Below are 25,145 nucleotides of genomic sequence, written 5' to 3' on the forward strand. Positions count from 1 at the left end.
CTATGATCACTGCACTTTACCCTACCTATCACTTCTACATCCTGCTCTCTGCTGGGATCGGCACAAGGTGTGAAATCAATTTCATTTCTTGTTGCACCTTTAGGGCATTTCCAGGTCCACTTTCTGTTGCTACATTTCCTGAAGGTGTTCATTATTCTCAGCTTATTCCGTTCTGTTAAATTTACTAGCATCCCTCGTTTAGCGTTTCTAGAATCGATGCCGCAGTTGCCGCTTGCCTGTTCACCCGCCTGCTTTTTCCCCACTTTTGCATTAAAGTCAGCCATTACTACTGTATACTGAGTTTGTACTTTTCTCATCGCTAATTAAACATCTTAATAAAACTGATCTACTTCCTCATCATCGCAATTGAATGTTGGAGTGTAGGCTTGTACTACTTTTAATCTATACCTCTTATCAAGTTTGATTACGACTACTGCTACCCTCTCGATAATGCTTGGGATAATATCCCAAGCAATGTCTGACAGTTCCTCGAAGAGTCCTACTAAGCTAGCCTCACTCGAGAGGGTTCGGGTGTTAAACGTTGCAAGGGTCAGTTTCCATTGGCAGCCTGTCCAGACCCAGAGATTTTTAGCACCCTCTGCTGCATTACCGGTCTGACCGCCGCCTTGGTCAAGTGCTCCACAGCTGCTAGGGACTGAAGGCCATTGGTTAATTGCAGATATCAGGGAGGTTGTGGCCGAATACTGCACTAGGGAGGCCAATTTCTGTTCTGGTGAGGGAGTGTCTTTGTACAAGCTTAGTGGGCCTTCCTAATTTGGTTGTACCTGGATTAGTATAGCCCCACCCACTCTGGGCATCTTTTGCTGGTGTCAGTCGTCACTCCAAGGCTGCAGATGTGGTGCAATGAAGAATGTCAAATTAAAAAAAAAAAGAAACTAGCCCCCCTCCGCCTAGTTTCTTTTTTTCTTCTTTTTTTTTAGCCTAAGGGAAATTTCAATTTCATTGTGCCTTTAAAGGAGCCGTGAACCACCCTCGGGCTTAGCGAAATAACATAGTCCGCAGGTAGCATACGCTGTTGTGAACATCTCAGCCAAGTTCTGCTGTAGCACGCGGTCGATGGAGCTCACAAGCAGAGCGCTAAGTCACCGTTTTCTCCAATCTTGAAAAACCCTATGATCCTCGCTCTTTTCTGTCGGCTCTATTTCGTCGTAAAGCACACTCTAATACACGGCTGCTATTAGTCGCTGCGCTCGGCTACACTGCGGCCGCCGCGAGTCCAGTGGCTAAGCGCACTGCGGCTCTCTGACGACAGCCGCGTTTGGCTTATGTTTAGCATGGCACAGGCACCAAATCGGAAATTCGAACTGCGTGCCCCAGTGACGTCTCCGTTGTAGCCTTCGCAGTGCAAGGCACTGGAGGAGGAAGGGGAGCACAGCTTAGGGCATATTTGAATGCCGATAACTCTGCTTCTGCTGAATGCGTCGAAGTAATTTTTGCGGCAAAGTGGTTCTGAAATAGCCTACCTTTACTTCAAATGTCTTTCTTCACATCGATAAAAAGTGGTTCAGGGTCCCTTTAACGGCTCGAAATGGGCTTGGCATAGCTTTATGTAAAATCAAGTTAAAAGAATAACTGCTAACAGCAATGAGGTTCCTGTGACACCGCAACATTGCTTTATTTTCAAAGAAACTCGTGCGAATAGGCGCTGCATGCTGGGAGGCTCACCTGAAGCGGCTTGCAGTTCTCCTTGACATAGCGCCCTGCAGAACTCTTTTCATCCCAATCCAGGCGACCATGGTAGAAGTACTTGGTCCTGCAACCCCGTTGATGGCTGAATGCCAAAGGTAAAGATACTTGCACTGCTAGAACCTCAGAGCTGTCAGGATGAGAGCTTTACACACTGCTGCCTCATATCTGTTGCCTCGGGCTAGCAACTGGAATACAGTAAAAGCTCGTTAATTCGAACTGCAAGGGGAAGCCACCTCAATTCGAATTACAAAAGTTCAAACTAACGAAAGTGAAGGAGAACAACCGTACAGTGCGATTGGGAAGCAGTAAGGTATGCCAACAATTTACTTATTTTAATTTGATGGTTGCTGTCTGCCTTTTTTTCCTTGAAGGAGCATTCAATCCGGCCATGACTTCAGCAGCAGAGGGCCGCACTAGTGCTTCGTCCTCCTCCTCCTTGTCACAGGCAGGTTCCGAGCTTCTTACACGAGAAATTATGTCCATCTGTGAGCGCACCACACACCACTGCACTTGCGTCCACATCGACGTAGTCTGCAAGGCCTTCCAAATCGTCCGCCATGCGGCCGACGACGCCATGTTCGAGCGCAGCTGGGTCATTAGCTTGCAAAGCTGCAGTGGCAGTAGCAATTAACTGTCGTAACCACTGTCACTCGCTGCCAAGCACGCACAAGCACGTGTAGCGCACTTGAGAGCGTCACTTGGTAGTTGTTGCATAAAATGTTCCAACATGTGGCGCTGATAAATCGATTAAAATTTTTGGTGATGCCTTGGTCCATGGGCTGCAGCGCTGCTGCTGTGTTTGCTGGAAGGAAGGCCACCTCAACGGCCTTCGTCTTGACCATGTGGCCCGAACAGTTGTCTACAAGAAGCAGGACTTTACGGCCACAGCATTCGAATTTCTTGTCGATCTTCATTAGCCAGTGTGCAAACAATTCCCTCATCGTCCAGGCCTTTCTGTTGGCCATGTAGTTTGCTGGGAGAAATCGGATGTTCTTGATGCAATGAGGACTTCTTGATTTGCCAATCAGGAACCGCAGCAACTTTTCAGTCCCAGTCATCTTTGCGGCAATCTACGTAGTGATTCTTTACTATTTTTCCCTCCCATGCGCTTGTCAGCTTTATATCTGATGGTTTTGGCGGGCAGCAATTTTAAAGCTAAGGCAGTTTCGTCGGCCTTAAATATGTCCTGCGGAGAATACTTCTCCACGTAGCCTTGAAGCACTTTGGAGCGCCAAACTTGACATGTTTCTATGTTCACGGCCTTCATTTTTCCCGACACAACATGGAAAACAAGGTCATAACGTTCTTGAAGACGGTGCAACCACCTATCTGAAGCAGCAAAGTCATCGTAGCCCAGCTGCAGGGTGAAGTTCCCTGCCTTTGCCAGTAGGACAGGACGGCTCAGTGGTCATCCAGCGCATGCACTTCCTTATTCCAAGTGAGAACCGCTTTCTCGAGCTCAGGATAATCTGCAGGCCGCAAGCTCTTTTTTTTTCACTGGCAACCTCTGCCTCTAAGGCGTCTTCAATAGCCTTTATTTTTTATGGAAATGAATAATGTGTTTTTCAGTATTACATGCTTCTTTACTATTTCTTGCTTAGAATCGGGATGGAAGGTGCTTCCAGTGTACGAGGCACGCCTGAGACCACACATGGACAACGGTGGAAAAGGACACATGGACAAAGCTGCCAAACACACATTGGCGAAAGCTTCTATTTCTGGGTTCTTGAGTGCGGGCGAAGCTATGACGCACCCAATTGGGTGCGTTTTTGTGCTGGTCGTGCCACCTGTTGCTCAACAGCAACAGCTGTACAAGATTTGCGAAGCCTCCAAGATTGGCGTCTAAAGATCCAATCTTGGAGGTTATGTAGGATGGAAAGGAGGCAGCCACCACTGCCCTCTGTCCTCCGCGTCAGTTTGGCTTTGCTCGATTTTACCTTCTCTCTCTGTTCCGGGTCAATGCGGCTGCCTCGTGACTAGGAAGCCGCCCCACCGCTGGTGCGTTTCTCTGGCCGTGTGCCAGACGCTGCCGATGCAGTGGCGGGTAGTTCCGTGGCGGGTAGTTCCGTGGCGAAGCTACTCGTGTTCAAATTAACAGGCTTTTTTATACATGGGCTTGTATGGAGCTTGGCCGGACCAAATCATACAGATTAAATTATCCATAAATTCAAATTATTGAAGTTGAAATTAACGAGCTTTCACTGTATTGCCCAATGTCAGCACACAGCATAACGCCAATGCCCTTTGCCTTACTTCTAAAGCATCTTGACAGCTCTACAAGTTCTGCTTGCATGACAGGCGAGACATTACAGCACATCAGATGCAAAAATGCCTTCGTCGTAGCCGATATTTACTCTATCCGATGCACACATGCAGAAATCAGTGTAAAAATATTCATGGTCAGATCTACAAGCAACATGCTTCTGATGCGCCTGCAAAGGGTTTGGATTTTGATGACCTGCTGGCCACTTGCCATGCCGATACGTGGCATGGGAACAACAATAAATCCCAGACATGTCCTACACCACCGCGAATGAGCAACCGTGCAATCGCTGTTATCATGTGGGATCAGCATGTAGGCTTGCCGTCTACAGTACGAGCATGCCATTTCAAGTTGCTACGGCCGAGTACAGTCATTAGAAGACGTTTCAGACACGAAAGGGACTGCACGTGGCTCCCCTGCTCCACTACCCCGTCATCAGTTTGGCTTGTGCGGCTGACTGTCACGCTCAATCGCCAATAACGGTTAGGCCATTAGGCCTAACCAGCAACACTTTATTGGAAATAGGCGACGAGAGTTTTCTTCTTTTTTTTTCTAACTGACATGGCGGCAAAATTGTACACGGCCTGCATATTTGCATCCATCACGTGCATGAATTTCCGAAAAATTGAGTGACACAATGTGCAGTGTCTGTAATTTCATTTACCATCATATTTGTGTCAAGCGTAGGTGGCAGTGTCACCGAGAAGTCAGAAAAATATAGCGCTTAAATAATTAACTGTATACAATATTTTTGCTACCATAATATAAATTTTGAGGCATGTGCAAACAAACATTTCCTTTGCTATAACTGGTACTCCGACAGCTCCCACGTTTGTTTCCTTACAGTAGAATATTCTACTGAACATGACCAACCAAAGTTCAGATTTATATTTCTATAGCAATTTGACCGTACTGCCAGGCCATGCAATCAAGACAGACCAGAATGTGCGCACTGTTTATGGGACTGTGCGCACGCAGCCACATGTCAGCATCAAATCACAGCCTGCTACACATCAACGCAGCGCTGCAGTACAACATGGACAGTAGACAGCGAGACATTCTTTAAGAACAGACAATTTGTTCAAAAACAAACAGGCCAGAGACCTTCGTTCTCACCGAATCTCACTGATCCACTAGACGAAGTCCGTTAATGTCCCTATCTTCGTTGTCGTCTGCATAGAATACACGCGTCAATATTCTTTTTAACCCCTTCAGGCACTGTACGCGCAATCAAAAGGGCAAGCACTAGTGAAAATAAGACATCTTAAAACACTTCCGATTGTGTATGTGCTGCAAGTTTGAACACTCATATATGCAAAGTGTTCTGCTAAGGCGAATTGGGAGACTGAGTGTCAGTATGCTATCATGCAAGCATATTATTCAAGTATGCTGGACACTCATCTCTACCCTCCCTGTTGAGAGTTCTCGCATAGAGCCCAGACTCTGTAAGCTTGTCAAGACTCAATAATTAATTCTTAATCCGTTCTGAAGCTTTTCTTGATTCCAAGGCCTCGAGAAATGCAAAACAATGAAGTGATGCCTGAAGAGATTAATACTTTCAAGGTCACTGACCTCTTAACTGTAGTTCACTAATATTTTTCCATTTATGACTCAAGCCTAGTTATAGGTGGTGAAAATATTCTGCCTGCTCTAATACGATGTCTTTGTTGGCCTATCCATAAATGTGCCTCCATTGCTTACATCCTTTCTGCACGTTTCACTCCCGTGTCGGGCCGCACAGGTACCACACTCAAGCCGTGGAAAGCCTGTGCGAAACCCAGCCCCAACCGTTGCCGGACAAGAAGCGAAGAGGCACTCACTTGGTCTTGCGGCACATGCGATAAGGAAGCGGGCCCAGGATGCGCTCCATCATGGCCAAGTGTTCGCGGTTGTCGTGTGTCTGGAACAGCGTGACACCCAAGTACAGCTCGAACAGGATGCAGCCGACGCTCCACACGTCGCAGCTCTGGCTCCAGCCCAGTTCCAGGATCACCTCGGGCGCTCGGTAGTGCCGGGTGGACACGATGGTCGAATGGTGCTCTTCGTCAAAGGTTGCCGACCCAAAGTCAATCAATCGAATGCTTGTGTCCTTGACACGTCGCACGTCACGCTTCTTCTTGGCGTTGTAGCTGATGTCATAGTCCGAGTTGACAAACAGAATGTTCTCTGGCTTGAGGTCAGTATGCGTCAGCTGCTTTTCGTGCAGGAACATGACTGAGTAACAGAGCTGGTAGCCAATGTGCCGCACCTGCTCGATCGGGTACGGCTGGTAGTGGTTGTCCTTCTGCACAGACCAGCGAGGGGGGGGTTTCGGAAATCCACAAGGGCGTCTAATATAAGTAGCCGGTAATTGTGCTCGAAGGTGCACTATGAATGAAGGTGAACCATGTGGCTGGCACCGTAAAACCATTCCTACACTGGATACTTCCGGGACTTCTGTCAGCAATTATAGAGACTAATTAAAGTCTGAGCATCATTGGCGACCTTAATTCATGCAGTGGAGAGCAAAAATTTCTGCAACATTCGGTCACACAGCTAATGTCCCTAACAGTGCTTCAATCTTTTTTTTATTTAGGAATACTGTAGCCCTCACTTGAGGGCCATTACAGAGAGAAAATGTCGAATAAAAAGATAAATTTCAGCACCGGCAATAGAACATTATACAGCATTGTCAAACACAAATTACAGGGAGGATGAACACGTGTAAGGTCTGTTAGAAATGCAAAAATCAAGAATCAAGAAATGCAAGAATGATCATGCAAGTAAGCATGATCAATTCTTAATTATCCCGTCGCCTGTAATACCATTCTAGTTGAGTATAAAATTCTTTAACATTTTGTGCTGTTACAGTGCAGTCCGGAAGGCCATTCTACATATTAATACACGAAAGAAAGAATGAGCATTGAAAACCACCAAGGCGTGTTTTATAAAGCTCTATACTAGCAGTGTGGTTGAAACACGCACTATGTTTTAGAGGGGGGCAAAAGTATGTTTCTTTGTTTATTTTTATTTGATTTCTGGTTATCTGGAAAAACAATTTAATTAGTTGTTTTTCTCATCGTGTTTCTAGCAGTTCCAAGCCGCAACATTTCAACATGTGCGTTACAGAATCAGCTGTCCGATAACGCGAACAAACAAAATGCACAGCAGTTCTCTGAATTTTTTCAAGTTTGTCTTGCAAGTACAGTTGGTGAGGGCTCCAAACTGAGGAGGCGTACTCCAAAACCGGGCGAACAAATGTTTTGTACGCAATGAGCTTCAAATGTGCTGGTGCATGCTGCAACTTATTTCTCAAAAAGAACAGTCTGCTGTAACCTCTAGAGCAGGCCTCCTCCACCTGGAGGCGCGCCAGCACAACTCACGATGAATGATCACCCCGAAGTACTTAAAGCTATGTACGTTCAACAAAGAGTTGTCACCGATTTTATACTCAAAGGAAGGCGTGGTTTTCTTTCTTGTTATATGAGCAATTGTCGACTTCGAGTAACTTACCCCCGTATGCAGAGATGCAACTTAAGTCGAAGCACATGCTTGACTTGATTTAGATGACGCCTGGCGTTAACGTGCCCAAAGACGCTCACTGCGTTTCCTTCGGCGCGTTCCCGATAGGCGTCACTCGGATCAAGTCAAGCATGTGCTTCGACTTAAGTTGCATCTCTGCATACGGGGGTTATTTCCATTCCCCATTTTACCCACCCGTCATGTAAACCTTGGAGGCATTGTTTATCGATGCCTCGAAGGTTTACTTAATTCGATTAATTTTCCTTTGGTCGGTTTTATCTGCCACTGTAGAATAAAGCAAATAATCGTTGGCAAAAAGTTTTATTTTAGCAGGTGGTTCCAGAACACTGGAAATATCATTGATGTAAATCAAGAACAATAACGGCCACAATACTGACCCTTGTGGAACCCCAGACAAGACTTCTAGTGGATGAGACATGATGTTTTCAATGCGGACGGATTGTAAACGACCACTCAAATAGGCTGACATCCAGTTCACAATGTCTGGAGCAATACCTGCGTTCTGAATTTTATAAAGCAATTTACAATGCGGTATGCAGATGACGTAGATTTGTTTGCAGGCATCCAAAGCTAGATAAAAATCATGAACCGTCTCAATGAGTTGCGAAATAGTGGATAATTCGCTTCGGAATCCATGTTGTGACGAAAAGAAAGAGTGATTGGCTTCAAGGAAAAGAGTGATATGCTTTGCTGCTGCGTGCTCTATAAGCTTACAAATCACAGAAGCGATATGGGACGATAGTTGCGAACTTGACTTCGACTGCTGGATTTAAAAACTGGAATCACAACAGCGCTGCGCCAGTATTGAGGTAGTGAACTGGTTTCCAAGAATTTTCTGAAGATTATTGTTACGTAAAATGACACTCATTCAGCATATCACCGTAAAAATTCACTTGGGATCCGGTCTGGCCCGCTTGCTTTCTTGGTATCAAGCGTAAGCAATTGCTGAAATATGCCTGCCTGAGTGAGTTCTAGTGAGCGCATTGCGCAGGCGCCCAATTCATTGCGGTCATTGTTTCCTTGCTCTGTTCTCGTTTTCGTAAATACTGACTGGAAAAATACATTGCAGCCGTCTGCTATTTGCATATTTTCCGTGATCATTAGAGATCCGCTTTTTATCTGGTGCATCTCTTCTTTTTTATCCCTTAAGTGCATCCAAAACATTTGTGGCGAAGACTTCAGGAACCCAGGAAGCGGTACGTTAAAGTACTTTTTCTTATTAGATTCCCGTAACGCTAATTTCAGTTGAGCATGCAAATTGGACACCTGGGCTGGCTTTTTTTTTTTTTCGTTTTATGTGTATTATTTCCAGAGTTATCCATGGGCTACGCTGCTTTGCTTTTCTTCATACGGTAGGTATAAATTTATCTATGCAATATTTGACGATTCCCTTGAAATGTTGCCACAATTCTACAGATCTCCTAGATGACGCAAGTTCAAATTCACTAATTGATAGACTTAAGTTGTCTGCTATTGTTGTATTGTCTGCCCGTGCATTGTCTTTTATAAGTTTTTTAAAAAGCAGGTGACCGCCGGCGACTGAGTATATCGATTGGTATATCGGCGGATATCATTTTGTGGTCCGATATCCCTGGATTTTGCAGGATAGGAACACAAGGTCCTACACCAACTTAGAATATAAATTTTTTCCTGCATTTTCTACAACAATTTGCCGTAAATTATGAAAAATCATAATTTCCAGTGGTTTTTCAGCACTCGAAACTTCTGCGTGTCCGGGCGAGAGTTTTCCAGTTTATGTGGGGTAAATTAATATCTCCAGTCATTATTAGCCATTTATTAGTCATTAGCCATTATTAGGCAATATAGATTCCAGTAAACCAGAACACAAAGCGTAGCCACTTGCAGCCAGCACCCCTTTCTGTACTTATATATAAGCACTTCCAGCATAATGTGCTCGGCACTGTAGAAAGCACATTTTAACCCGCCGTGGTTGCTCAGTGGTTATGGAGTTGGGCTGCTGAGCACGAGGTCGCAGGATCGAATCCCGGCCATGGCGGCCGTATTTCGAGGGGGGTGAAATGCGAAAACACCAGCGTACTTAGATTTAGGTGAACGTTAAAGAACCCCAGGTGGTCGAAATATTTAGAGTCCCCCACTACGGCGTGTCTCATAATCAGATTGTGGCTTTGGCATGTAAAACCGCATAATTTAATTTTTAAAGCACATTTTACTTTCAAAGTGCATGCACCAGTTCTCGTCTTTGTTGCTTTCACAAATACTTAAGGCAATCTTTTTACTTCACTTTTACCCCACCTCAGCATGTATCCTGATGCCACGACCATTAAATACTGCGCTGCACTGCCATACTGGTAAAGTTCACGTCCTCTCGGGTTTATCTTGTCACACAACAATAGTCAAGTGCCTGGCTTGTGTTTCCTTTCCTGAAAACTTTGCGCTCACTATGTTCCTGTAGACAATGCCACCTCCCGCTGACTATACACGTGCCGTTTGTTACCTGGAAGTACCGTGCGCACAGCGTTAGAGAAAGGGAATGTAGGCAAGATTGATGACGATTACAGTCGACTATATCGAATCCATTTACATCAAATAATCCTGTATATTGAACAATTTCTGAATGCGGTATAGTTACAATGAGTATACATAGCAAAAATTACGCTTACATCGAACAAAATTAGCAGCGACTCCCAATATATAGAACGTCAAGCGGCGCAAAAGCGCCTCCGAAGTTGGCTTTCCCTTGCAGCGGCGAGTAAACCTGTCACCACATCCCGAAAGTAGTTTAGCCCGGCAGCGTTGCTCCATCCACCCACTTACCCTACCATGACCGCACTACGTTGGCCGTCGGCGACACCTCCCTGCAAAAAACGATCCTGGCTGGCCCACAGTGCTAGCTCAGACAGCCAATCGGAGGCTCTTGTGCCCTCGTCGTGCAAGATCATGGAGGAAGGAAAACGTGGTAAAGGCCCCGGCAAGTGTTAGAAAAAGTGTGGCGGTAATCACAAGCTGTTTTTTGCGAAGGAGCACTGCTACTAGTACCCCAAACGTCAACATTGCCAAGCTGACAATGCTGCCAAAGCTGGACATGACACTTCGAGAGAAATGGTCCAGATACCTTTTTCGAGAAAAGACAAGACGACACGCTTGGCATCTCCAGCGATCCCTCTGGGCAGATGCTAGTTGCCAGTACGGACCCCTATACAAAATAGATCCCTCGTGTCACTTTTGCATGCTAAGAGGCCTCAATAGACAAGACCAAGCGTGCCTTCACCGCATAAGACTCAACGTGATTCAACTCGCGGACTTGCCAATGTGCTCTGAATCTAACGTCCCTGAAGACCTGCAACATGTTCTGTACGACTGCAGCAGATATGTGCGAGAATAAGAGAGAAAGAAAAAAAAAGACTCTTTGAAGGCAGCATTGCACCTTCAACAGAACTTGAGCTTGGTACTACAGCACATTCTCGGCCCATGGCAAAGCACCACCTGTGCATTAAGCGCCACGAAAGCTCTGCTGACATTGTTGCAGGCCACAAGCCCTTAACGAAACTTTGTACATATCTCTATAGTGTGTGCCTGTGACTGCATGACTTTGTACTGTTGAGTGTTTATCACTGTACACAACGCAGTCCACCTATAACGACACCACATATAGCGATATGTCAGTTATAACGATGAGTTAACTTCAGAGTATCAACTTATGCATTAGGACTATGAGAAGAAAAAAACATATGTAATGATATGTTCTTCACCACATATCAGATATAACAATCGAAATTTTGCCGTTTGGGTGGCGTTTTCCACGCAGAATAATCTTCAATTTGCATTGCCAAGTTCCCCTTAACTGAGACGGAATGAAAAGTTAGCCTACGCGTGTTCGTATGTGCTGCCATTACCACGCAGCGCGTTTCGCCAGCACACCAATTTCGAAAGCGACGGAGAGCATGGCAAATTGGCGCAGCATGCTACAAGATGGCGCCAGCTGCTGTGCATCTGCGCCATCGGTGAGCATCCAAAGAGAGAAGAAAAGAAAAAAAGCGTTCCTCAGCAAGCGTAGAAATGCGCCGAAGGAGGAGCGGAAGGTGCGCCAACAAAACGGAAAGCTGTCGCTCGAGACGAAGCTGCAAATTTCGCAAGACTCAAAAGTACAAGCTCGTGCAGTCAATACTGACGATTCTGAAAACCGCGAGCACCACGATCATGAATGCTAGAACCAGTGACTATGCCAATCAACGGAAAGGCAGGCTTTGTGCTCCAGGCCAAACCCCCATGTGTGAAACCGACACGGTGGCAGCCACCATGTTGCCGTCATTACCGAACTCTGGGAGCAGGTCGTTACTGGTGATAAAATAAGTGCTTCGATGGAGGAGTTTCCAAGTGCTGATAGCGCTGCCTTGTTCTGCAAAGCATCTCTGAAGCGGCAATTATTGTTGCGACAGACGGCAGCACTGTGCTATGGAGGCGATGACAGCAGCGGCAGTGAGGAGATTGACAGTGGCCCGTCTGACACCAACCCAAATGTTCCCGCAAAGTGCCCTGTCATTGACAGAGTCACTCATTGATTTCATGCTCACTAAATTATAGCCGCCAGTGTTCGTGCAGCCGCTGGACACGATGCACACCACAGTTGTGAACCTGAAACAAATTCAGATTTCGGACTATTTCAGCATGGCTAACACTAGACATGCTGTTTAGAGGTACAAGCATTTCATTTTTCACAGCCTACTTTCTACGTAAATTTTTTACTGTAAGTGGAAAATTTGGTTTCGGAGCTACAAAGGTATGCTCGGCAGCTTTTTTTTCCAGCAGTCTAGACATAACGATGATTGGTTATAACGATCCGATTTTTCATTCTTGATATCGTTACAAGTTGACCACACTGTATATTGTAATTCTCACTCAGCACCTGAAGTAGCATGTCTGGCAAACACCCAGGCTAACATCTCCAGCATATCATTCAAGCTTGTTTCTCTCTCTCTCAGTGAATTGTGGCCGTGCTGGCAACAGGCTAGGAATATTTTTTTCAGCAATACACAAAAGAAAATGAGCAATGTTTATGCTAACTGTATTTATTCTGTGGCACCATTCTTTTGGATTACCATATTTCGGCGCATGTATCAACACCAAAAATTTAAAATATTTTGCAGTAACATCAGAGTGCTGATTATATGCAAATTTCAGCCTTGAAGTGCGGCTTCACGGCATCAAGAACATGTCTGGCAATAGCAACAGAATTTCGCACAGAAATGACATATGAAAAAAACAATTCAACATTTCTAAACTTAGTCGACCTCAAGGACAGAGCCAGAAAGAATAACCTTGTCATATTTGGCATTCCTGAGAGCACCGAGGAAATGTCAGTATCTCTCAAAAGTAGTTGATTTGTATCAGAAGAAACTGGATGTGAAGTACCATGAGTGGAAAGAATTCATAGATTGGGAGGGAGGAAATCCGACTGACCACGGCCATTAATTCTGAAATTATTTGACCACCGCGAGAAAGTGAAGGAGCTCAATAACAGTTTTAAGCTGAAGAGAAGCAAGATATCAATTTCTGAGGATTTTCAGCAGCAACCAGACAGCTTAGAAAAAATCTTTGGGACAGTACTGCCGACGTAAGATGAGAAGGCCCAAGAGCGAGGCTGATTTTTGCAGAATGGCAGATTGGGCAAGTTGGCTGTTTTCCATAATGTTTAGAAACAACATACACTGGACAAGAGAATAGAGTATGGGACACACACTTAACTTGACCTTAATTAACAATAAGGGCAATGGGTCCCGACTCTCAACCTTCACGATATGAACTGGAATCCAACTTTGAGATATGGCCAGTTCGCCCATATCTTCCATGTTGGCTCGTGGGTTCCCATGCCTTAATCTTAATAAACAGTGCCTTAATTAACTTGGCTGCCATTAACAACAAAGGCTTGATTGTTATCATTTTTTTTTTGGTAGTGGCAGTTGCGGCAGTCTACGTGCTTCCGTGGCTATCTTCACCTGTGCCCGTGTCTAAGGTGCCTCTATAATTTCCAAGGTAGCGCCATCTGCCGCGCGCGCCACCTAGGAAGTTCCTGTAGCAGACGGCGCCCACGCTAAACCGCGGCATTCGTGAGGTGAAAAAATATCTGCATACGCGCGAAAATAAAACCTTCTGGTGCCTGACTGTGGCGAAAAACGAAAGAAGGACCCGAACTGCTAAATTTAGTTCTTTAATTTCAAAGAAGTGCTCCAAGAAAATAGCTCAAGAGAGTGTAATGAGGGCTTGATCGCCTCGATTCCGCGTGTTTACATTTCGTTCGTTTGCGCTCAATCGCTGCGCAAGCCTTGGTGATTGCTTACGCTTAATCCCGTATGCTCTGTGAAATCTTTTGCATGTAAGTGTGCTGCGTACGCATAGCGGTTACATTGAACGAAGAAGTCGTGTAAAAATGAAGGCTGACAGTCGCTTGGACCGGAAAACTTTCGACATAACGTCGCTCAAACGTGCGATTCTCAAAGCGCGCGACCCTCACGGCAACTAAACAACATCCTGTGTGTTTGTGGAAACGAGTGCGCCATCAATCTTTTTGTCGCTGAGTGTGTCTGTCGTGTAGCGATTACACGACGACTGCTGTGGCTTGTGGTTCAATGCTACGAGCCAGTGCAACTGTCGTGACATGATGAAGAGGTGGTATGGATCGTGTCAGCGTGTCTCCTCGATCGTGTTCGGGCTGCCAGCGCGATCTGATCTCGCAGCACACCAACATCGAGCGTAGTGTTTGCGCGTGTGTGAATGTGGTTGACTGTTCTCGTGAACCGTGCGACGTCGCCGCGTAAACTCGAATCATGACGCGCATTGTTGTGTTTATCTCTTTTCGCCTCCGTGCACCGCTAAATCCCCATAAGAATTAGAGGGCCCTTATACGAAACGCACGCGGATTGACCCAGCTGTTACTGCACTGTGTTTTGCTGGCAATCCGCGTATCGCTTGTGGCGTTTTTCTTATGTTCATTTGCAGTTGTGTGTTTTTCATCAGTAAAATGGCATTGCCGATTACTGAAACATCTTCGAGTGTAAGGGAAACTTGGAAGGAACGAGCTCGCAGCTGTATGTAATGTACTTTGATATGCTGTATTACGCTTTATTATTTGATGGCCAGTAGCTGTGGCTATGCAGTATTCGTTTTTAAAAACAGAGTAATGCAGGCACTTAGCAATATATTTATTGACATATGCAATGCACAAAATACGATTAGGATATTTGAAATTACAATTTGGACATGTTGTAAAGCGCAGTTAACAACGCGCGCACAAACATAGGAAAGTGTAAAAGTAGAATTCGCTGGTGCATTTTATTTTTTTATCGCACATAACGCAATGCGGATATTTGTCAGCGAGTTAATGCGTTTCTGCCCCACTATTTACTTGCATGCTACGTCATACTGCACTTGCTAAGTCAACGGGCTCGTAATGCACTAAAATCAGCAACCTCCCCAAACTTCGGCTGTCAACATTCATGCGCGCGAATGAAATAATACTGCAGCTCTGCACACACAGGTGTATACTTTCTCTCGCACCTTCGTATCGCTCTACGTTACTTTCCTCGCATAGTCGTGCAGTTACCGACGGTTCAGTCTTTCCGTCCATTTCTATGCAACCAGAATTACCTTCTGGTTAGGTTTTGTTTGCTGCGCGGGATGCAAAATAACTTCTTGTCGTCCTCCGTCTGATCTCGGCACCCACCCGCACAGCAACAAGGCATTTCGGTCCTTCGCATCCTAGGTCGTGCCGATCTATTCAGCGGGCTCACAGCGAACTAAAATAAATAATCTCCACAAACTTCGGCCCTCAACATTCATGCACGCGAGTGAAATACCATCACCGCTCGACACACGCACGTGTATACTTTCTATGGCACCTTTGTATCGTTGTGTGTTACTTGCCTCGCATAGTCGTGCTGTTACCGACGGTTCGAAGTCCATCCGTGCAATTCTGTGTAACCATACTTTTCGTCTGGTTAGGTTCTGGTTGCCGCGCGCGATGCAAAATAACTTCTTGCCATCCTTCGTTCGGTTTCGGCACCCAACCGCACAGCAACAAGGCATTTCGGGCCTCCCGGAACGAAATTATTGCAGCGATATGCAAAGCACAACAGGCGAAACGCGCGCTCTTCGCCCGGCGCGCAGGAACTTTCATGGCGGCAAAGGGGCGGAGCAAGGTCACATGTCACCGATCAGCCTATCGCAATCGTTGTCGGCTGGATCAAAGCCTGGCGGTACTTTTAAATGATTGAGGGACTTTACGCGTGTCAACTGCGCAGCGCCACCTAGTGTGGGGCACGTCACAACCGGCTGCGTCTGCATGCTCTGCTCCTGGGACAAACTATAAAGACTGCAAGGCACCAGTCTTCAATTGGCAGTGGCAGTTGCGGCAGTCTGAACGACGTCTAATTCTCCTGCAATCTGTTCCCAGGTTGGTTATACATTCTTTGTACATGACTCTGTAACATTTTATTCTAGCCCCAACCGCTGCCCAGTTCATCGTCTTGTGCTGAAGGGTGCCCTCAAACGCAGAACTAGCGAAAAAAGTTGTTTGCATTGATTGTTAAATGCAAAGATGGAGACCTTGGTAAGCGACCTAGCGTTGAAAATCAAGGATCAACTCTCCAGCAAAGGCTTGAACCAGCATATTACCCTCGGTGCGAGTGTCAAGCACCTGAGTGGCGTCTTCGATGAATTGATGACGAAATAGGGCGAGCTGCTTGCAGCGAACAGAGCCCTGATAGCATGCAATAATGAGCTTGAAAAGAAAGTCGCGCATCTCAAACAGTATTCTCAAACGAGTAATGTCGAGATTAAAGGTGTCCTGTCCACCAACGGGGAAGGCTGTGTCGTGATTCTCATGTTAATGGGCGACGTGATTGAATGTTCTGTTTCGCCCTCTGACCTAGACACCGTACATCGCGTGCCTACAAAGACTGGCGAAAAAATCTTGATTGCCTGCTTCTGCTGCCGTGACAAGAGAAACGAATTCCCTACACAAAGTGCAAAAGGCCCACCTACAAACCAATCAAATTGGTATCTCAGGCTCCTCTCCACCCCCAGCTCCAGTCTTTGGAAATGACCATTCAACTCCCGACAAGGGGAGGCTTTTCGCGAAGGCACTCGCCCTAAAGAAGGATAACAACTGGCAGTTCCTGTGGACATAATTGCCTCATTAAAGCTCGCAAGACCAGTGACAGCAAAGTGTTCCTTCACTTAACCTTCAACCTTCACTTAACCATCTTTCATTAACCTTTTCCGTGCGCCTGTGCACCTTAATCTGTCGTGTCTTGATGTACCCGGAAAGATTTAAGTATCAACTTTCGAGTAATAATCTATCACTGATCCATTTTAACACTTGAAGCCTTAGGAGGAATGATGACATTGGTAACTTTATCACCAATCTTGATCACTCTTTCTCGTTTATTTGTATTTTTGAGACCTGGGTTTCTAACAACGATTTTAATTTATATTGTTTTCCATCTTAAAACTTACACCTTACATCTTCCTTTCATTCCAATTCTTCGACACTGCTGTTGCCCATTTTGCTGTGAAAACATGACAAGAGAGAAGCACTATCAATGACACAACTACGGCACGCGGCTGGCTCCTCTCCCGTGTGTTCTGCGCAAGGCAGCCACCAGTGGCGCGTCCATCGGCGCGCACTACGCATATAGCATTGTAATGACTATTTATTTTTTATTTTTATTATTATTATTATTTATTTTTTTTGCCAGCACTGGAGCCACCAAACTTCCATTGGCAGGGGGCATTTCAGGGGGGAGGGATGTGGGATTTCGGGCGCTCGCAGCAGTTTTGTGGAGCCGTTGCTTTGCATTTCCGGGGGCTCCGTGTCCCTCTCCTCCCTGCCTGGACAGGGTGGCAGCGGGTAATAAAACACTGTCACTCGGCTGTCATTCCACCTAAGGGAAGGTCAACGGGATTCAACCACTGGCCAACATTTTGGCAAGATTCGGGCCCTGCTTGCTTGCGCTCCAGGTATGAGCGCACAAGACGGGGCCTGAGGAGAGACCACATCGGGGCGTCGGAAGGTGCGTACCTGTTCTCTGCCGCCGCCGGCCCCCTTGGTCTGCCACTGGCCAATAGTTACTTTGGCTTGTCGGGGTACCGGCCTCGGCGTACGCACGCATTCTTCCATCATCTCAATTTCCTGAGGCAGCGTCTTCCGATCGTGCCCCCGTCTGTTCTGTTTCTTTTTGTTTCCATTTCCTCTGCTGTGGGGGTGCGCAGGTGCTGGTGGGTGCTGACTGAAGGATAGGCAGCCTCTCACAGCTGTGTTCTTTGTTCTCTCTGTCACGGTGGGCCGTTAGCAGCCACCGACGACCATTTCTCCATATTTTGTGTCTTAATTAGATTTAGATTTGGATGTGTTGTTTAAACTTGTGTTTGTATTGAATCCCAGCTTAATGTTCTTCGTTGCTTCTAGAGAGCCTCGCTAGGGTTTCCCTTGCTAAGCATCCGGCACACTCGATATCAGAGCATGCGTGCCGTGAGCATAGCAAGGAGACCACAGTATACATAGAGTTAGTTCTATGGGAAGATAAATGGGAGTCAGAAAAGGCTGCATCATAGCTGGTTCTGCATTATAAGTGGTTACGTTATAAGTGGTCTAAGCTGCATTCTAATTGCCGGATAGCCCCTCAAAGGGGTCAACCCAGAGAATTGGGCAGCATTTCCACCGCTGGCCACCGTGGGGAGTACCCTAGGATGAATATACACAAAGGTGCAATAAGCTGTCAGCGTGACTTGACCAATTTATGAGAACACAGCAGGTTTAGATGCTGGATGAAAAAGGTGGTGGTTGCATTTTTTTGAGAGCCCAGCGACAATCAGTAAGCACCTTTCTACAGCCACCTTGCAGCTACGCCAAAGGAAAGATGGTGGACACAACCACTCTTACCAAACAAAAAGCTGCTTGCATGCAACTCGTGACTCACCAGGAAGTCGAAGACACTGAGGCCAAGCATCTCAAAGGCCAGGCACATGTGACCGTGGTAGTCAAACCAGTCCAGCATCTTGACGCACAAGCTGCAAGATCTACAAGTCACATGACACCACACCAACTGCTGAGGGGACACAACACACTCACTGTTTGCCCGATGGGTCCCACTTGGCAAGTCTCTCAAGGACATTGATCTCCAGGCGTGCTGCCTCACGGTACTTCTCCACATTCTTGATTATTTTCAATGCCATTGTCTGCTCCCTGCAGTGGACAACACACAGTTCCCATCCCCTTACACAGGGCAAGAAACAAAGTTCAACAATTAGTACAATAACAAGATGCTCTCAAATACATCTACCGCCATGATCAGAGGCTTGAAGCAGCACTAGCTCTCTGCAGGCGCTAATCATCTCCGGGTCCAGATGGTATATCGTACCGAGCCTTATACTTTCTCGGGAAATCCGCACGGATAGAATTGTTGAGTCTTTACAACTCCTCATGGCAGGAGGGAAATGTTCTTGACGAATGGAAAGTAAGCCACTTGGTGCCACTCTTAAAGCAGGGCAAATCCCCACTAGAGCTCACCTCTTATCGCCTAATAACGCTGGCCAGCTGTGTAGGAAAGATAATGGAACGGATGATCCTTGGCCGCCTGGATTGGTACCTTGAACACTACAAGATTTATCAGAATTCCATGGCTTGTTTCCGACGTGAACGCTCTTCCATCGACAATGTAGTTGAGCTCGTTTCATATGTGCAGCAGGAAAGGTCCCGTAAGCATTTATCTGCAGCTTTATTCTTGTATGTGATAGGCGCATACGATAACGCATTACAGGAGGCCATTCTCAATACTCTTGCGACAGTTGGCCTAGGTGGTCGAGTTTTTTTATGGATTGCAAGTTACCTATCTGCAAGATCATTCTTTGTGTTGACTGACGATGGCCCAAGTACGAGACGCTATACCAGCAGGGGCGTTCAAGGTGTAGCGTCGGTCTCAACCCGACGCTATTCAAGCTCGCTCTTGTTGGACTTGCTGAATACTTGCCAACTACCATCAAGATTTCAATATACGCAGACGACATCTGTGTCTGGACTTCAGCACGTCCTCAGATACGTGCGCAGCTTCAAAGAGCAGCAACTTTGACAGCAAGCTACTCGTGTAAACAAGGTCTCAGCATATCACTAGAAAAATTCGCACAAGTGACATTTACTCGCAAACCAATGACTCCTTATGTCATCTCAATCAATGGGCAAAGCATTTCCTATGTCGGAACCCACAGATTTCTAGGCGTAACTATTGGCGTAACTGTTGGAGCCCGCACGTGGCCTACATGAAACGGCGCCTGACAGCAACTTCCCAGTTGTTTAAATACTTGACAGGAAAGACGTGGGGGATATCAGTAGACGCAATGCTGAAACTACAGAGCTCTCTTTCTCAAAGCATATTTAGCGCCAGCAAACAAGGACGGAAGGGAGACGACAACACAATGCGCTAACTTCAACAACTTGATTTTCAGGAAATACACCTATATAACCCATGCACATTGGCGCCACCTTATCCAAATCTTACCCATCCAAAAAAGCCGTCTCCTTATCTAACAAGTCAATTGAAGGGGCACTAACACACGTGTCTATTCCACCAGATAGCCTGAGCCTCAATAATCTCTTGCACGTCTTTATCTTTGTGCTTCGCAAGAACCCGGGAGGATCCATACACCGGCGCACAGCCGCATTCTTGGCAGTGGGTTGAGAGATGACCGTATTGCTTATTTTTCACAGTTTGGCAATGTTCCCGTAATCGGTCATTAAGACACCTCCCTGTCTGTCCGATGTATTTTTTCCCACAGTATAGCGGAAGCTCATATACAACAGCTTCTACGCATCCCACTGGTGCTTTTCGATGATTCGTAGAGCATCCGGCAGCTGGCTTACGGTACGGGTCCGTTAATCGACATATTTTTGCCAGCTTTTCTGGTGCGGAAAAGATCACTTTTGTGTCCACCCGGCTAGCCATTTCCTTAAGTTTATGTGCCGTTCTATGCAGGTAGGGCACTACCGCTACCTTTCTTCTACGTTCCGTCCCTAGATTTGCCGTGTTTCGAATTGTGCTATCTGATGACCGATTATGGGAACATAGCCTAAATGTGAAAAATAAGCAATACGGTCATCTGTCAACCACTGTCAGGAATGCGGCTGTACGCCGGTGTATGGATCCTGCCACGTTCTTGCAAAGCACAAAGAAACACTTGCTAGAGATTGAGGCTCAGGCTATCTGGCGGAATAGAGACATGTGTGTTAGTGCCCCGTCAATCGACTTGTTAGTTAAAGAGATGGCTTTTTTGGACGGGTAAGATTTGGATAAGGTGGCGCCACTGTGCATGGGTTATATAAATGGACCTCCTGAAAATCAAGTTGTTGAAGTTAGCGCATTGTGTTGTTGTCTCCCTTCCGTCCTTGTTTGCTGGCGCTAAATATGTTTTCAGTTTACCAACACGCCCAACAAACGGCAATGCTGCTCTCTTTCTTGTTTTTTTTTTTAGATATACTCTACCTCTACTGAACAACACCTACAAGACAAATATTCGTGTTCTGCAGGCAGCACAAGCTCAAGCACTGAGTTTGCCTTGGTTTGCCCAGATGCACGTCAACAGAGGCAACTACAGCAATAACTTGGGACCATCCAATGCAAACTCGCATTACGGGGGAAGCCCTGAAAACGCACATCAGACATTTTTCACGTGCTCCCTATCAGCACCTTGCAACACTACTTTCAGACAGGCACCAAGCATCATTCTCTAAAACTATCATCAAGTACAACGGCAAACTTTCCTCGGGCTTCACCGCTGTATCTAAGCCATCAATACCCCCCTGGTGTCTTAGCCCCACAGTATATCTCAGTGTACCAGGAATCGGGAATAAGTCTGAGCTGTCGTCGCCTGTGCTGAAACAACTCTCTCTGCTTCTTCGGCACGAGAAGAAGCAGAGACTTTTGTCCCAGTAAGAGCTATTACCATGAGCTCAATGACTGACCACCCAACGACATCGACATCTGCGGAAGTAGCTGCTCTTCACGCTGCACTTTGTTTCGTCAATCGGGAACCCCGTCGACAATGGTCACTCTTCAGTGACTCAAAGGCAGCCCTAGAATCTGTGCTAATAATAATAATATATGGGGTTTTACGTGCCAAAACCACTTTCTGATTATGAGGCATGCCGTAGTGGGGGACTCCGGAAATTTTGACCACCTGGGGTTCTTTAACATGCACCTAAATCTAAGTACACGGGTGTTTTCGCATTTCGCCCCCATCGAAATGCGGCCGCCGTGGCCACGATTCGATCCCGCGACCTCGTGCTCAGCAGCCTAACACCATAGCCACTGAGCAACCACGGCGGGTCGAGAGAATCTGTGCTATCAGCTCTGCGTCGCAGGCCATACAAATAGCTGGTATTCGATATTAGATGCCTACTCCATACATCACATGAGAAAGGACACCACGTGACGTTTCAGTGGCTGCCAAGTCACTGCGGCATCATAGGAAACGAAGACGCCGATAATGCCGCTCAGGCAGCTCTTGAAGACATACAGGAAGCGGCCATAGCACTTTCACGGTCCGACGCAGCCAGCAGACTTCGAGTGCTTGCACAGGAGATCACGCTCTCTCTATGGTGAACACCAAGCAGCCAGACCGACCGGAGCAATCGTCAATGCCACCTTCCCTCTTTGATGCATCTCAGTATGCCAACTGGACTCCGCCAGAGAGAGGCCACTGCTTTATCGCTTATGGCTAGGGGTGGCATTCACAAAATCTTACTCATTTTGCATTGGAATGGCCGACAACGCGCTCTGCAATGACTGTCTTTGCGAGGAGATGCTAGAACACATTCTGTACGACTGTCCTGAATATAATGTTTAGAGAAGGTCCCTGGCGTCCGTTCTGGCACACCTTGACAATAGACCACTGTCAGTTGAAACGATTTTCACATCTGATTTTCGCAGCTGAAGGCGACGAAGGGACTACTTCGGTTCTCTAAAGAGGCAGGCTTGGACAAGCGGATGTGACAGTGATGTCACATACCATGCAAGAGTGACGGACTGTAACTGACGATGTGTGCGCTGAGCCATGTGCTCTCTCACTCCTACCCATCTTTCATCCCCCCCCCCCCCCCTATACTGCTCCAATGTGTGGAGTAGAAAACTGGTTGAGCTGAACTGGTTAACCTCCCCGCCTTTTCTTCGTCACTTTTTCCTTCCTTCCTTCAAGAGAGATGAAGCGTCAGAGCGACCTCAACTCTTAATTCATTGCTAGCGTTTCGCTGAGCCATGATGCAAATCTGCAGTTCCGTCACGCGATCACAATTGTGCGAATAACACATTGAATAAAACATGTTACGCCTGCACGCACGAAGGAAGGGACAACAAAGATGTGAAAAGGGACGACAGAAATGTGGCCAGCACCAGAATACACAGCATGCACAGCTATTCCAGTACACTGCAGCATAGCAAAAGACGAACTCTACATAGTTGCTGGACCAATTTAGATTACTGCTAAGAGCGCAAAAACGCGAATAAAATAAACTAACATGCGCATTATAAGGGCATCAACAACGAAAAAAAAAAATGTTTTGGGGTTCTACAATGGCTAAATGTAATCCAAATATACAGTTTTTTTTAAATCTTTTATCTCTTGCTGCTTTACCAACCAGCACTATTTTTCATGCGGCGTTCATGTGAGGAGCCATCTGAGGAACCACTAAGGAAGTTAGTGCGGTGCCATGTGTCATCGGTGCAACTCCTTTCTGCAGAGTAACAAAAGGGGTTTACTGCAAAGGACTCTTAGTTTTGCCGGTGTGTCAGGGGCATAGCTGAACATCTTCATCTTAATGACTAGAGCAATTTTACACATCCAGTGATGCTATGGACCCATCCCATCTCGGAGCAGCTCTCTTAGTAGCCAAAAATGCATTTCGGAGCAGTAAATTGGACTTTCAGAGCAGGTTTATGAAAGCGATTGCAAACTACATTATATGGGGTTTTACAGTGGGCAACGCATGTGAAAGAAGGAAGTGGTCACTGGCTCATAAATTCAATCCAAACACTACAAATGACCACCACCACCCCTCATCTCGGTTTCCGGCCATCAGTCTTGCCGGTGATCTCACGCCCGACCACCGAAGTGGTTTACTGCTCCGAACATATTGGAGGCCATCTCACCAGCTTGACGCGACAACCAGCCCACCACCGCGTCAGATGGCAGCAAATTTTCGTCACGGCTGTATGACACGGCAAGGCTTAACCAGCGATGCTGTCAGTATCCAGCAGCGAAAGTTGCTGTTTGGTGCAGTGTCCACTAAAGTCTTGGGAGTGGCCGTACACCATTCTTGGGCAGTGAAATCGCCACACCAAGAAAGGTGGGAGATAGGCGACAAATTTAGTAAGGGAAAAATTGTTCACGGCCCCCATGTCTGTACCAATGTGCACGTTACATTAAAAAAATCTAGTGAGATCATCATCAGCCTGGTAACGCTCACTGCAGGGCAACGGGCTCTCCCATACTTCAACCACCCCGGGGTCTTGTCAGGGTAGGCAAGAAGCAGGCTGGAAACAAGTCAGTGGGGGAATATGGCATAGGTTCTAGGAATAGCAGGGGAGAGTTATTAGTAGAGTTTGCCGAACAGTGCAGTGCAGATATGCAGAATATGCAGATAATGAATACCTTCTTCTGCAAGCGGGATAGCTGAAAGTGGACGCGGAGGAGCCCAAATGGCGAGACTAGATATGAAATAGACTTCATACTCTGCACTAACCCTGGCATCATACAAGATATGGACGTGCTCGACAAGGTGCACTGCAGTGACCATAGGATGGTAAGAACTCGAATTAGCCTAGACTTGAGGGAACGGAAGAAACTGGTACTTCAGAAGTCGATCAATGAGTTAGCAGTAAGGCGGAAAATAGAGGAATTCCGGATCAAGCTACAGAACAGGTATTCGGCTTTAACTCAGGAAGAGGACCTTAGTGTTGAAGCAATGAATGACAGTCTCGTGGGCATCATTAAGGAGTGTGCAATAGAAGTCAGTGGTAACTCCGTCAGACAGGATACCAGTAAGCTATCGCAGGAGACGAAAGATCTGATTAAGAAACTCGAATGCATGAAAGCCTCTAACCCTACAGCTAAAACAGAACTGGTAGAACTTTTCAAGTTAATCAACAAGCGTAAGACGGCTGACATAAGCAAGTACAGTGGAACCCCGTTCATACGTTTTTCACCGGACCGGGGAAAAAAAAAAAAAAAAACGCAGCAGCCGGGAAATCGCAACAGTGAGGAAAGCTCCGAAAATGAATGAAAGAAGTGCAGCTACTACGTAACAGCAAGGTTCCTTATACATTGGATCCTACGGCAGCTATGCCAGGACCGGACGAAAACGACGTAGCAGCAGGGAAAACACAGCAGTGAGGAGCGTAACAGCAGGGTTCTACTGTATAATATGAATAGAATTGAACATGCTCTCAGGAATGAAGGAAGCCTAAAAGCAATCAAGAAGAAGCTAGGAATAGGCAAGAATCAGATGTATGCGTTAAGAGACAAAGACGGCAATATCATTAATATAGATGAGATAGTTCAAGTGGCTGAGGAGTTCTATAGAAATTTATACAGTACCAGTGGCACCCACGATGATAATGGAAGAGAG

At 46.3% G+C, this 25,145-nt stretch overlaps 1 protein-coding gene across 8 annotated transcripts in view; it reads right to left on the bottom strand.

The window, feature by feature from the left end:
• The window catches only part of Doa (Darkener of apricot), a 116,183-nt gene that overhangs the window by 17,303 nt on the left and 73,735 nt on the right, over positions 1–25,145 (bottom strand). For 4 of the 8 annotated variants that reach the window (XM_070536378.1, XM_070536372.1, XM_070536376.1 and 1 more), the window contains 4 exons: positions 18,603–18,716; positions 18,451–18,550; positions 5,794–6,257; positions 1,687–1,792 (listed from right to left, as the gene is read on the bottom strand). In XM_070536378.1, the coding sequence (XP_070392479.1) occupies positions 1,687–1,792; positions 5,794–6,257; positions 18,451–18,550; positions 18,603–18,716 (784 nt within the window). The remainder of the gene's footprint in view (positions 1–1,686; positions 1,793–5,793; positions 6,258–18,450; positions 18,551–18,602; positions 18,717–25,145) is intronic. The other 4 variants (XM_070536380.1, XM_070536373.1, XM_070536374.1 and 1 more) reach the window with 3 other exon arrangements.

This window comes from Dermacentor albipictus, chromosome 3, assembly GCF_038994185.2.
Source record: "Dermacentor albipictus isolate Rhodes 1998 colony chromosome 3, USDA_Dalb.pri_finalv2, whole genome shotgun sequence".
Classification (NCBI taxonomy): domain Eukaryota; kingdom Metazoa; phylum Arthropoda; class Arachnida; order Ixodida; family Ixodidae; genus Dermacentor; species Dermacentor albipictus.